Raw genomic sequence first — 14783 nt, forward strand, 5'->3', positions numbered from 1 at the left:
TTTATTTTATATGATACATTGGACTGGCCATGGATATCTGAATCAATGGCAACGAACTTACCAACTAAAGTGTTGACAGGAGAGTTTTCCAAGATATCTAATTGATCTGGTGACTCCGATGTAAACTTTGGTGGGTTATCATTCTTGTACTTAACTTCAAACGGGGCAGAGAGAACCTTTAAGAATAAAAGTTTTGTAAAACTTTTTTGTTTGTAAAAGCAAATGGTAGCAGATTTTTTTTTTCACAAATAATAATTCCCACTAATTTACTATTTTAAGCACTATATCCATTGTTAATGAAAAAATATTTATCAGGAATTAGGCTAGAATTACACAGAGCAGGAACAAAAACGTGTGAACTGAACCATTTGCTAAATCTGAAAAAAAAAATTGCCTTTTTTCATTTTAAAAAGATTGTGTGAAATATTCAATACAAATAGTAACAGAAAAACATTTAAAAATATGTTTGGTTTGTTTACCTCCTGTCCAAAGTTACTTTTAAACTTCAGTTGCATGTTAGATCCATACAAGGATATAGACAAATTGCTAAAAACTGCACTTGCATTTTGAACAATCTGGTTGACATTACCGAGTAATAAAGCTTCACCATTGTTTACTAAAGATGCAGTGATCACCCAATTTTCATATAAAGGGACTGCTGGCAGGCTGATACAAAAGTGAAAAACTCTTATTACAAACTTATAAACACATTCACATAGTTAATGCATTAAACTAGGAAAACAAATAGGAAAACATTAGGTTAAAAGATTTGATACCTTGTTCCTGCATCCATGACCACCACCACTGGTGACTGTTTAAAGGGAAGTGTTTCAGTGACATCTGTGAGCTGGTTGGAAAGCTTCAAATAAAACAATCTTTTTGCAACTGTAAAAGACCCAGAATCAATCGTGGTGTTGGAATATTGTAGAGTACTGTTAGAGTCTTTCAAAAATCTGAAACAGAGCTTCACATTAGTTTCGTTTTTTTGAAACTTCAAGTCTGTAAACTGAACCACTCCGTTGCTGGCAACTTCACGCCTTACTGTTCCCTGCAATGTGTTTGAGTTCCTGCACAAATATGCTTCCGCATACCATACACTGTCCCATTTCACATATTCTGCCGGTCCAGGTGGTATTACGTTCCAAACCTCCACTTGCGGTTGTTGACCGCAAACAACAGTGTCGTTGCAGTTTGCTGGAGAAGTTTTAACGTTGTAGCTAAAATTGCGCTCCAAAACATTAAACGAATTTGTAACAAACTCATCAAAAACATAACTTGAGTTTGGAAAAACACCGATGCTTAGTCTGAGCTTGTAATTCAAACCACTTTTGCTGATGTTGAGAGATTTGAAGGCTCGCGACCCATTTGTAATATCGGCAACTCCAATTACCGTGTTGTTGGGGTATTGAGAGGTTGCAATGGAAGCTTTTATTGTCCACTGCTGTCCTTTCCAACTGAGGCTTTTCAATTCTTCTCCGGTATACTTATCAAAAATAAAGACTGCAGGTTGAACAGGGAAAGGGATAGATGCGCCAGATGCATTCATTGTAGCAATATAACGCACGCCAAGCATCCTCTCACGAATCAGATAGTTACCATGCTCTATTGAAAACGAAAGATTAACAGGATATGTAACCTTGTAGAAAATACGATAACCAGAACCGCTATGAGTTATTGCAAGATCAGAAAAAGCAGCGATCCCATTGTCAAAAGACACTGTAGTGTTTCCTATTAATTGTGCGTTGGGATCTCCGAAACCTTTCACTAAACTAGCAGTTATTTTCCACGGCAAAAGTTTAGTTCCAACATTTTCAACCCATCTGTTGGCATAGTCGTACAGCCTAAACTGTGGCTGGACTTTAAATGGCACTGTCTCGTTACTTCCAGAACTTGGTGAATTGATCAACATTAGTGTTTTAGGAATCAAATACTCAACGCTGATTTGATTGTTAGAAAGATCTTGCAGTACTTGCTGTTGTGAATATGTTAGGTTACCAGTGACCATTGCTAAAAATTACATTTTATTATTAAACCATGTTCAGAAACAAAACAACGTAACTTTCATTCAAAGATGCTGTGTTAAGAACTGTTTTCAAAAATTTAACTTTCTTAAAAAATCATAAAAGATTCTGTTGCAAAAATGTAAACAAGTTTTAAAAAAAAGAAAAGCAAATAGTTTTATGATTTGGTATTATAACAAACAATGTGGAAATCAGTTAAAAACTGTTTTTAAAAATTTAATAATTGAAAAAAAATTATAAAAGCTTTTGTTGCAAAAATGTAACCAAATTAAAAAAAAATTATGTAAAAATTATGTAATTATGTAACAAAAATGTAAACAAGTTTTAAAAAAAAGAAAAGCAAATAGTTTTATGACTTTTTTGGTATTATAACAAACAATGTGGAAATTTAATTTATTTTATCAAACTGTTTTAAAAGCTGATTGCATATAAATTACCTGCTTCTTCCATTGATATTGGTGGAGCAGCTACTGGCAATGGCTGCGGATGAACAACACTAATAGCATCCACACTAACATTAAGTGCCTGAGAAAGTTTTCCAGTTTGAGAGCTTTCTACAATAACTGCAGCCAATTGAGTGACCTCTTGAATTGCTGAAGCTGTAGAACAAAATAAGAGTAACACTTAAAATAAACTCAAACTTAAATAATTGAATAGCACTGCAATCTTAAAAGAAGTAACCTGTAGAATTGGCTGATGTAGAGTTGGTGGAATTTGGAGGGTTGCCAATCTCAAACTGAAAAACACATAAAAATGCATTAAGAAACATGCAATAAATAAACATACATTCGCTTTCATTTACCGACTACTTTTTTACTTTACTAACTATACAGATTTTGTTTACTGTTCCTACCTACAACAACATAAAAAGAAGTTGAACTTTATTTTGTTTGATGCTTCACATTGAATTATCTTTTTTTAGATTTAATCTTATCAAAAGGTTTGTAGTCTAAAACTTAATTGAAACCTAATTTTGTTGTCAGGCAAAAAAACAAAAAAGAAATAAAAAATCAAACAAACCGAGACATCAAGTGGTGTAGCAGTAGCCCTTCGCTTTCTCTTGGTCGCTGCAACAACACTCATGATTCTAATTTTTGATACATCAATTTTCAAAAGGTCAGCCAAATTTTGGATGAGATTTGTTTCAAAAAACTCTTGTAGGCCTACATCGCGCATAGGCGTAATACCCATGCTTAACTGAAAAGAAAAAGTTATCATTCTTTAATATAAAACATTTGCAATAAAAAACTAAGTTGCTCAAATATATTTGTTTGGACATTTTATGAGAATAAGTATTAGAAGTATTAATAGTAAAGTTACTATTCAACTATTTAAAGACGGTTTCTTTTTGTTTTATGTTAACTAAGATGTAGTTATTTAAAATTTATGAAGATAAAGTTTATAAAAATAATTAAAATGTATAAATATCATTAGAATTTACATAAATTAAAATTTATGCATGTAATTAACATTTATGCAAATAACTACTATTTATGCAGTAATTAAAACTGGTAACAATCTGGAAAAAGAAAGCAACAGAGAAAACAACTTACTTGAATAACTGGTGCCATATTTATATCTAAAGAGTTATTTCCCCTTAATACCACCCATAAAAGATGCGTATCAGTGTCAAACCAATTGCTGCCATGATTATCTGTGAGAGTAGGAACATATTTAAGAGGATTAGAGGGATCCTTTGGCATGGTAACATACTTTTGATTTTGATAGAATGCATTGTTTGGGTTGACTAAAACACCTGCCAAAAAAATTAAATGCAATTCTAAAAAAAGTTGAAAAGCAAAAACAATAAAATAGTATCATCTTTAGTATATGATTTCAATGAAGTATATAAATTGATTAAATTCAATTTTCCTAATTCATTCTCCTAATGGCAAAATCAGAGAATCTTTAGAGAAAATTGCCGAAACCTTATCTGAGTTTTTACAATAAATAATAACAAAATCAATGAAAAACTAATACTTTATGGAGAAATTCTATTATCTAGCAATTATCTTTTCATCATATTGCTAGATGATTAATGCTATATATTTTTTTGGTGGCATGCAGCCATAAGCATGTGAATGTTATGAAAGCCTTCATCATCAAACATGATGTGCTTTAGGTCCTCAAGATAATATATAATGGTTGAACCAATTTACTTGATCAATAAAAAAATATTTTTTAAAGGTCTCAAAGCTCAGTTATTTAACTTTTTTTTTTTTTCCTAAAGGTTGTTTCTTGTACATCGGTTTGATATAAAATTTAAAAAGTATACGGCTGTTTTTCAAATTATTTTTTTATCTTGAGCCATAATTGCTTGTCATGTGGTTGCATTCATAAATTGATCAAAAATAATTATTTCTGTCTTTTACTTTTTTTTCCTTACCACTTTTAGCCTTTCAGAAACATTCCACCCAATTTTTCAAAGCATTTCTTTTTACCTTTATTTATATGAGATCTATTACTCTTAGTAATAATTGCAAATTATAAAAATTATAAAATTAGAGCGCTCTTTTCAATTTTAAGATTTTTCATAAATAGGACTATTGTTTTTTTAACATGTTGGCTATGAATGACAACTACACTTTCTCACAAGTATATTTTTACAATTCGGTGAATATAGAAACTCCACATCATTGGTTTCAAAAACTAAGATTAAAAGTATGATTCCATTTTCTCACTGTATTTTAAGAAAGACTACTGCCAGGTCTTCCATAGCCAATGTGTTAAATCCTTGAAAACTAATCAAGATTTATTAAAGTAAAAAATCAAAAACTTTTTATCTGTTCTGTTAACAACACGCACATAAAGTGGTTGATGCAATATGATTGGATTTTTGAGCATTATACACATGAAACTATTTTAAAAAAAGAAAATATCCCAACCTGATGCGGCTTCTTCAGTTAAGTAAATGACTATAGTGAATAACATTTAAACAAGAATGTTTTAATTCTTTTTTTCAGACCTTCAAATTTTTAAAACTATGAAAATGTTGTAGCTATTGCTACTTAGGTTTTAACGTTTGATCTAACATATATATAAGATATATTTTAATGCTTGATATCTATTTTAATGTGAGTTACAGTAAGAAAAAAAGTACTTCAATATTTTTTTATAAAAAAGATTTAAAAAAGGTGCAAACTTTGTTTATGTTTTATGAATACATACTTCTATGTTATTAATGTTTTAGGCAACAACAAAAAAATAATTACTATTATGATACACATTTACCATTTAACTATATTAACATATATATTTATTTATCATGACTGCCTTTAATTTTTAATTTTTTAATAACTTCATTTATCATTTTTCATTCACATTCTTTGAACACCTTTCAGTCTTTTTTCTATCTAGATAATACCAAATGTGCTTGATAATATTTAAAACTGGGCTTAGAGGGAGCCATTGTTTGAAGCACACCTCCTTTAAAGTTTAACAGTCTTAGAAATGTGCTTTCGAACATTACATTGCTGTAAGATAAACTTATCCTCAATTAATTTAAGTCCTGAAGACACAGCATGATTCATTAAAATTTGTCTATACTTTTGCCCTGTCAATTTTGCCTCTAATTTCACCAAATCACTAAACCTTTCACCAGAAATATAACCCCAAACTAATATACTAACACCACCAACTTTATAGCAGCTTTTAAGCATGGTTTGATAAGTACTTTATTAGTTGTCTGCTTAAAAAACAACATCAATTGCTATCAATTGTTTCTGAATATTTAAAACTTGACTTTGTCAGTGCACAGCACCTTTTTCAACTTTTCCAATTTTCCTTCGCAAAATTTATTTTTAGCATTTTTGATACACAAAAATATCAAAGATTTTCTGACTGTTGAAGAATGTACTATTATACCTTTTACCTTTTTTAGGTCTTCAGCATCTTTTACATTGACTTTTTTACAATTGCACAAAGGAGTAACTTTTAAAAATTGCTCATCACATCTACTTAGAGCAACCAGACTCTTTTTATCCACAGACTCTTTTTATCTACTTTTATCTACTTATCCACAGACTCTTTTTATCTACTTTTATCTACTTATCCACAGACTCTTTTTATCTACTTTTATCTACTTATCCACAGACTCTTTTTATCTACTTTTATCTACTTATCCACAGACTCTTTTTATCTACTTTTATCTACTTATCCACAGACTCTTTTTATCTACTTTTATCTACTTATCCACAGACTCTTTTTATCTACTTTTATCTACTTATCCACAGACTCTTTTTATCTACTTTTATCTACTTATCCACAGACTCTTTTTATCTACTTTTATCTACTTATCCACAGACTCTTTTTATCTACTTAGAGCAACCAGACTCTTTTTATTATCCACATTGTTTCAGTGAACTTTTTAATGACTTTTTTGTTTTACAGTGAACTTTTTAATGACTTATTTTTGACTACAGCTTACAGTTGGTGTAAAACAAAAATTTCTACTTTATGAAAAAATTGGTTTCAGTCAACTTTTTAATCAGTTTCGACTTTTAAAAACAACGTTGTTGCTATAAAGCAATAATTTTTATTTAATAAAGAAATTCTCAGCACTTCATTTAAATAAATTGCTGTTTTTTTTTTCAATAAAAAAACAAGAACTAATTTTAAAACATTCAACAAATAAAAAAATTGACTTTTTGTTAAATTAGAAAAAAAAAAAAAAAAAAAAAAACTAATTAAATATCTTCTACGAACTGTTGTTTATATAATATTAAAGCTATGTATAATAAGTTGATACTGTTATTAAGCATATATGCAATTTTATGTATTATACTGTAATTATACAATAGTTACATATTTTAGTAAGCCAACCTCAACTTTTATTTAACTTTTATCAGCTATTATAATAGTATTTTAACATCTACATTTTTTTTCTCTTTACTTTGTGATTGTAATTTCTGCTTTATTTTCTTTGTTTATTTGATTTTACTTCATCTAATAGATTATAATAATTAGATGAATTAAAATTGAACAAAGAAAATGTTCTTGATATAGCAAAACCATGTGCTATTATACGCCAAACAAATTTTCTTAATGGTCTTTAGAATTTTGATAACGAGTAGTATTTACTTTGATTACTAGTGGCATTTATAGCCGTCATGATTTAGCTTTTTTTTTAATTCGAACGGTTATTTCTTTGACTTTTTCAGTTATCAGTTGTTTTTTTAAATAAAAAGAACAAAAAAAAATTTTTAGGAAGCAGATAGTGAAAGAAAATTCTCATTTCTACTGCAACAATAAAAATGAGCATATAGCTTGGCATATAGTATTATATACCGCCTAGTTTTTTATTTACCGCCTAGTTTATTATATACCGCCTAGTTTTTTTGTTTACTCTCTTAAAGTTCTATTTTTTTCTTAGCATCTAAAAAATAAATTGTCAACATTGCATATTTAAGTTGATAATTTGTTACATTTATATTGAATTTACATTTTTTTTTTTTTTTTTAAACATATTTATATTAATTTGATATCATTTCTATATTATAATTTTGATATTGTTTATATACTTTTGTAGTATTATTTTTATGATTTTTGGCGTTAGTGCACTTTTGCAACTCCCCCCCCCCCCCCTTTTTTTTTTAAATTTATTTATTGAGGATTACAAAATATCGCTTTTTAAAATGAAGAATATTTTTAACTTTAAATTAAGTAAATAAACAAATTCTCATACTAAAATCCTTACTGAAGAAAATTGAACTTTTTTTTTATAGTGATTATTTTATGGCATTAATGTAATTTACAAAAGTATATTTAGCAAAAAAAGCTGTAAGACTAAAATTACGTGCCACTTCCTTTTGCAGAGTGCTGTACATCTAAATTACCAACAACTCTTAAAATATCAGAATTATTTATCAAATTAATTTAACTTTTATTGATATTGACATTTATTATTAATTTTTTTGGTAGCAATAGTCAACTTTATAAGAGTTAATCTCTCATGTTTATCTGTGCATAACAAAAATGTTTAATTAACATTTATTTTATATCTAACAACAAAAAGATCATAACAGTGCTACCATGAGTTTGATCCCTCAAGTCTTAGAACAAATGACTATCAAGAAAATTAACTTAAAAGGTTAAATTTTCTTTACCCATAAGTATTTTTTTTTTCAAAAAAAAGAACAAATACAAAAGAAAGCTGACTGAAAAAAGAGGTTTCTTGTGATTTAAAAAAGAGGTCTCTAACTTCTGACTTAAATCTATTGATGTTAAAAGTGAAACTTTAAAATAAGCTTTTATTATTACATTAAGTACCATTATATTTGCTTGTCCTGCCTCTCTAACAATAGTTTTCTTATTTAATATTGGTCAGCTAATAAGAACCAAACTAAATTTTGATTAAAACTATTTTTTGCTAAATCATTTTAAAGACCTATTATTTAAAAAAGCAATAAGGATTTATTAAGCCAGTGCTTGAGAAATGAGAAAGTGAGAATGTTTTGAAATGAAAACTATTAACCTTTTAACATAAAATAAAGATGGTTGCCAATCAATAATTTCAAGCTGATAAATACTACTATGCTATAAACTTCTTGAGTAGTAGGTACTTAAAGAGTAATTCATTTTGGATTTTCAGGTTTTTTAGAACTTTATTCATAAACATCGATATAATTTTTATTAGCATTATATTGCTTAATCTTAGAAACAAAAAGGAATTTTTTAAGTTGATTGTTCATTTTCATCAACTTTTATCTACATAAAAGATCAGTATCATATAAATTACCTCCCACAGTGACATCAAGTCGCTGACGTTTCGCATAGTATATTTTGACAATAATCACATCCTTAAGTCCACTGTTTAGTAACTGTAGTCTGGTGGTTATTGGATTGTATGAAGTAAAATGTAATTCATATACTTTTGCTGTCGCAACAATTGCATTGAAAGTTGATAATCTTTGCTGGCATGTATAGCCATGACACCACCCATGGTCTTGGGGACCATTAATTAAATCAATAAAGCCATCAGTAGCTAATGCAACCTGCAATTAAGACATAAATGCAAACTTTAAAAACCCATAAAATAAAACAACTTTGTTAACGCCTAAAGTCAATTTAAGGCCCATAAAACTTTTTATTTAAATTCATAAAAATAAAACATTTTTGTTCAAAATTAAAAAGAAATTTTAAATCAATTCTTTCAAAACTAAATGCAACTACATTAAAAAATATAATAATTTGCCACAAAGCAAGGCCTTTTACACACCGGCGAGAGTCTTCGCTTCTCAGTATCAGCATCTAAACTTTCTATTATAAACATTTTGTAAACAGTTTTTCTACAAAAATATGCTCCCCATTCAACTATAAATATGCAATTATCACGATAGATTCCTTTGTTAGGAAAAAGTTGGTTAGCATCATAACGTGATCCATTATCTGGATTTGTTAGTAGAGTTTTCGGAATGCGATAGTTACCTAAAAAGATAAAATTACTTACAGACATCACAATATTTGTTATACAATGTCACTTATTTAACAAGTTCTTTATATATAAAGGCTTCTCTAACCAAATTGCAACTGGTTAATGAAATCTTTGTATTTAAAGAACTCTTAATATTCAACTCATCTACATGGTTTTTTTAAACATTCAATTTATAATTCATTTCAAATAAGAAATATACAAATAAAGTAACATCATAAGCATTATCCTCTACATAAAAAAAGATATGTTAAGAGCCCTTAAGAGAAATGAATTTATAATAAAAAATAAATGTTTAAAGAGCCCTTAAGAGAAATGAATAAGTTTAAAGAGCCTTTAAAAGAATTCTCAAAAATTTTTATAGAAGAAAAGAAATTTAAAAGATTAGCAATATAAGACAACAGTTTCAAAAATAGAAACAAAAAATTTTTTTAACAAATGTTGTTAACAAACATTGGAATAAATTTATATTACAAACCTAAACCAAACACTCGATCGCCATCCCACTGATATTCTGATTTTGAAATCATCGAATCCAAGGGGCTGCCAAAGAAAGTACCATCAAGATCAGTCACAAGTGCTTTCCGACGAGCATCACAGTCCATATCGACGCAATCTGATGGATTGATCCACTGGGTTGATGGTGTGTCATGGAAAATCTGAAAGATTTTCAAAAATTAAAAAATAGGAACTAAGCAGACATAACTAGTTAATTATTAAATCAATGCTTACATAATATACATTTACTTTCTAAAAATAATAGATTATGATAAAGCAAAATATCTTCAAAGAGAAAATCTCAGAAAAAAACAAACAAAAAACCAGGTTGACTTGATGGTTTCAAACATTTTTTTATCAAATATTTTCTAAATTATGTATTTAAATGCTGGGGTATGACATTCCATGGACAGCATTCAATATGATCAAAGTTATGAGTTCACAAAATTATTTTCTGGAAAACAACTTAAAACCTTTCTTAGATGTAGTTAAATGAAATAATTAACTTTCAATAATTCTGCAAGCTTAAATTTTTTAGTATGGTTTTGTGGATAACCCTACAAATTATTAGTTATATATTAGTTTATGCCTTTTGTTACATATATTTTTGTTATTTTTTAATTTACTATTATCTTTATTACCCTCAATAAAGCTTTAAATAACTTTCTAACTTACTATTTTGCCAGTACCTTACTAAAGCTAATGAAGTGAAGGTGAAGAAAGGAGTTGAACTGGTGCAGCATTTAATAGAATACTGAGTTTAATAGAATTTGGGTAAAAGTTTTGCACATAGTATAAAATTACCACAAATGTCATTAGCCATCCAAAAGTGATTCTTTATAAAACTTCATGCTTATACTTTACATAAGCAGAGTTATTTCATACTTTTTTTAAAGCTATAATTAATTTCTTGAGTAACTCAGGATCAAATTAAATTAATAGCAATTTTTATTCCAGATGTAAAGAAAAACTAAAGGCTTTTAAATGTATAAAAAGTAAGATTTATGGTTGACATGAAAACACATCAAATCTTTGTTAAAGACATAAATGATATAAAACAAAGCAAAGAAAGAAAGTGAGGAGTTAATTTCTAGAACAAATTATTTTGTTAAAAGACTAAGATCAACTTTGTTGAAACACAGTGAAAATTTGAAAAAAAAAAAAATTACAAAAAAAAAAGGAAGGACAAAAACTAAGATATGGTATCAACCGACATAAAAATGGTATCTCCTGAATATGATTTACCATTCTCATATTCTCCAACAAACTTATCACCATGATATAGAACACTTCTTTACAAGAACATTTCATCGATTAACAAAATTAAATCTAAGCTTATTTTTTGTTCATTTAAAAATTATTTTTAAGCTTTAACTAGTTTTGTACTACCTTGAGTTAATGCCTTTAAATACGAAAAATGAAGAAAGAGGAAATTCAAGTTGTAAGCTTATCTAGAGATATTATTGGTATTACCATAATATTGGTAATATTGTGGTAATACCAGTAATATCTCTAGATGAACTTAATATTGGTTAACACACATCAAAACAAAAGTATACTCACTATTTTCTACCTATATGGTATAATTTTTATTTTACACTAAATATTTTGTACTTTATATTAAACAGTTTATAATTTATACTAAACAAAGATATCAAAATGATTACCTAAAATACACATCAAATGAGTACCTGACTATTGAATTCAACATTAACCAATGTTGAATTTTTTAATTCAGTGGGATGAATAATATCACCATAAAAACTATTTGTTCTCCATATAAAGTCTCGTTTTGATGTACCACAAGTAGATTGAAATGAAATAAAAGATACATTTTCAATTTGCATGATTCCTTTAATAGCAGGATATGTCATAGGATCTTCAAATGGTTTTGGAGGACCAGGTGATGAGGTTTTCGAGAATATAGAAGCATATATTCCTGTATTGCCACCTTTTAATGAAAAGTTAATTAAAAGAAATATTCAAAAATTCACAAATAAAGCATTAACCTTTACATTTGTGTCGTTATAGACTTCGACTAAAATTCTACTAGTCAAAAGTCTAAGTAAGTCAACATTGAAAATTCAAATAGTCAATTTAATCGACTATGGGTTTCTTATCAATTGACTAAAAGTCGATTTATTTGGGTAATCATCCTAACATCCTTATTTCTATTTTTTCATTGGAGTTAATTTTTTCAACCTTTAACATTGTTATGATGTTGACCAATGAGTAAAAAGATATCTTTATAAGTAGTTTATCTTGTAAAGATAAATTATTTATAAAGATTGAGCCATGCATAAGAATATCAGTCATAGCTGTTTTTTCAATTCAACCAAAATATCGGACCATTAAACCTTATTTGCTGAATCACATTAACTTAACTCTTAGCTTACTGTATGTAGCACCACTTCGTTGATGTTTCCTTTTTCTTATCATAGTAACCAGTTGATGCTTTTTAAGAAAAAAAAATTAAGTAATGTGTTATGGTACTCAGTTAAGAATGCAAAAAAAATTTATAAATCTTTTTATCTGCCCTCATCTATCTACGCCACTGTTTTTATTAATGAAATATTTTTCTTTAATTGTTGTGAAAAATGATATAAAATGCCCATCTACATTTTTTTTCTTTACTTTGTAATTGTAATTTCCATTTTATTTTGTTTGTTTATTTGATTTAAATTCATCTAATAGATTAGATGAATTAAAATTGAAAAAAGAAAATGCTCTTGATATAAAAACAGCATGTGTTTTTATAACAGTATTACATACAACCTAGTTTTTTTGTTTACTCCCTTAAAGTTCTATTTCTTTCATAGCATCTAAAAACTAAATTGTCGGGCAACATTAAAGTTCATGATTAAAATAAAATTTTTATTCAAATATATCGACAAAATCGAGTTTTAGTTGATTTTAAAAATGTATTAGTTGATTTTGGTCGACTTTGAAAGATAAATCAATCAATTTAATTGACAGTTGAATAATTTCAAAGTTGTAACAACACTACTTTACACCTAATATCATAAGAAAACCTCAATTAGAGAGCCTTTATGACCAAAATAGCATCAAAATACCTCCTGGAACTCGAGGCGATCTTCTTTCTGGATAAAATGTTGAGTGATATGGAATCACATCATCTTCATTACAACCAAAATTTGTTGTTCTTCCAATCAAGAGTGAGTTTTGTACTTTCACAAAGTTGTTTAATGATAAGTGTAAAACAGGATCAGGGCCAAATACATTCAAACTTAAACCAATCTGCAAGTATTACAATCATTCACTTATACGTGTTTAAATATTATCTACAAACTTTTTCAAAGAAAATAAGGGAAGTAAATGAAGAGACAGACAATCACTTTTACACATGCATTATATGATAGCTGTCCTAACGAATTAAAAATAGCAAAAAATTATAAGTAAAAAAGAATAAACAAGATAAGCAACAAATAAAATAAAGAAAATAAACATCTTACCTTATTATCAGCAATAATACAATTTTTAACAACAATCGGCTGATTAGGCCATGAAAAAACTCCATAGTCAAAGTTTTTCCAGATTAAAAAATCTTCAATCTTCCAGCAATAGGTTGTTGGTCCCATAAAATGAATTCCATGAAGAGTAGAGTGGATCTAAAAATTTGAACCATTGAATATCAATCATTGTAACTATATCTTATTTAAAAAAGAGTCAAGAAATGACATTTTTCCATCATCATGTGCGAATTTAGAAAAATTAATGTTAGTAAATAAGTAGTGATTTTAGAACAATATGGAAGATTAGAACTATATTGATTTTTAAATCACTACTAGTTTAGTCATCATACATTGTGAGATAAAATCATTACCTCATTACTGTGTATGCGAACAATTGCTTTATTATCATTGCAATCCACACCATTAGTAATCAAACCATTCTTCTCACTTCCAGCAATACAATTTCCATACATGGTATAATTGTCTGCATCTTGAACCTGAATTGCTCCTGGCCATTTCATGTCAAACTGGTATGTCTTAACCTAAAAATTAATTTCATATAAAAATAAAAATATAAAGGCTATTACTACCATTGCCAAATAACAACATTAAAAAAGCATTTTCTATAAAATTAGCGTAAAGGAAAAATTACAAAAGCATACTTTGCAGAAAAACGTATATGTACAAGAATTAAACAAAAGTTGAATCATCAAGATATCAAGCTCAATTGTTAAATTGTGGGCATAGACAAGAACTGTGTGTAATTACAGATGTTGACTTAGCATTATAAAGATTCAAATACACGATTGTTTAAACATTCATTTGGATGCAGATTTTATTTTAGAATAAAATTTATGAAAAACATTGAAACAAGAAAAATTATGATTAAGACCTTCTCTAAAATTCATGAAAAATTAAATCTAAGCAAAACAAACATGGAAAATAAGGAATATGAATCTAGGTTGTTTCCCCCTCCCCCAAGTGTAGATTTTGAAATATTTCTCATAATTTCATTCAAACAAATCTTGTAAGTTCTTTTATCAATGATTGAAAATTATTGAAAAATAAATATTATAAGAAAGAAATTCACCATAAAAGTTCCTTCAGCAAGTGACAAGGTCACAAGGTTTTTTATGATGCTGTTATTTCTTCCTTGCAAATCGATTCCAGGTCCGACAGTGTGATGGATAACATTGTCTGATATGATCAAATTATTTGTCCCATAAACTCCGATTCCCATGTTGTAGCCGTCATGGAATGAAGATCCTTTAACAAATGATGGATTTTCCGCTGTTACATCATCAATATTCAAAAATGCTAAAGAATATCTAGAAGAAAAAATGCAAAATTAAAAAACAAATT

At 28.0% G+C, this 14783-nt stretch overlaps 1 protein-coding gene across 3 annotated transcripts in view; it reads right to left on the reverse strand.

Annotated features, from left to right (window-relative positions):
- The window catches only part of LOC149878084 (fibrocystin-L-like), a 48688-nt gene that overhangs the window by 6290 nt on the left and 27615 nt on the right, over window positions 1-14783 (reverse strand). For all 3 annotated transcript variants that reach the window (XM_090072477.1, XM_090072478.1, XM_090072479.1), the window contains 15 exons: window positions 14512-14749; window positions 13793-13963; window positions 13422-13577; window positions 13023-13206; window positions 11640-11899; window positions 9929-10109; window positions 9238-9446; window positions 8758-9013; window positions 3575-3777; window positions 3042-3218; window positions 2703-2757; window positions 2459-2620; window positions 777-2007; window positions 480-666; window positions 1-176 (listed from right to left, as the gene is read on the reverse strand). The exon at window positions 1-176 is cut by the window's left edge and continues 389 nt beyond it. In XM_090072477.1, coding sequence (XP_089928603.1) covers window positions 1-176; window positions 480-666; window positions 777-2007; window positions 2459-2620; window positions 2703-2757; window positions 3042-3218; window positions 3575-3777; window positions 8758-9013; window positions 9238-9446; window positions 9929-10109; window positions 11640-11899; window positions 13023-13206; window positions 13422-13577; window positions 13793-13963; window positions 14512-14749 — 3846 coding nt within the window. The remainder of the gene's footprint in view (window positions 177-479; window positions 667-776; window positions 2008-2458; window positions 2621-2702; window positions 2758-3041; window positions 3219-3574; window positions 3778-8757; window positions 9014-9237; window positions 9447-9928; window positions 10110-11639; window positions 11900-13022; window positions 13207-13421; window positions 13578-13792; window positions 13964-14511; window positions 14750-14783) is intronic.

The sequence above is a fragment of the Hydra viridissima genome, unplaced genomic scaffold, assembly GCF_058129835.1.
Source record: "Hydra viridissima isolate aposymbiotic clone 2 unplaced genomic scaffold, HvirCarnegie_v1 scaffold_15, whole genome shotgun sequence".
Taxonomy (NCBI): Eukaryota; Metazoa; Cnidaria; class Hydrozoa; order Anthoathecata; family Hydridae; genus Hydra; species Hydra viridissima.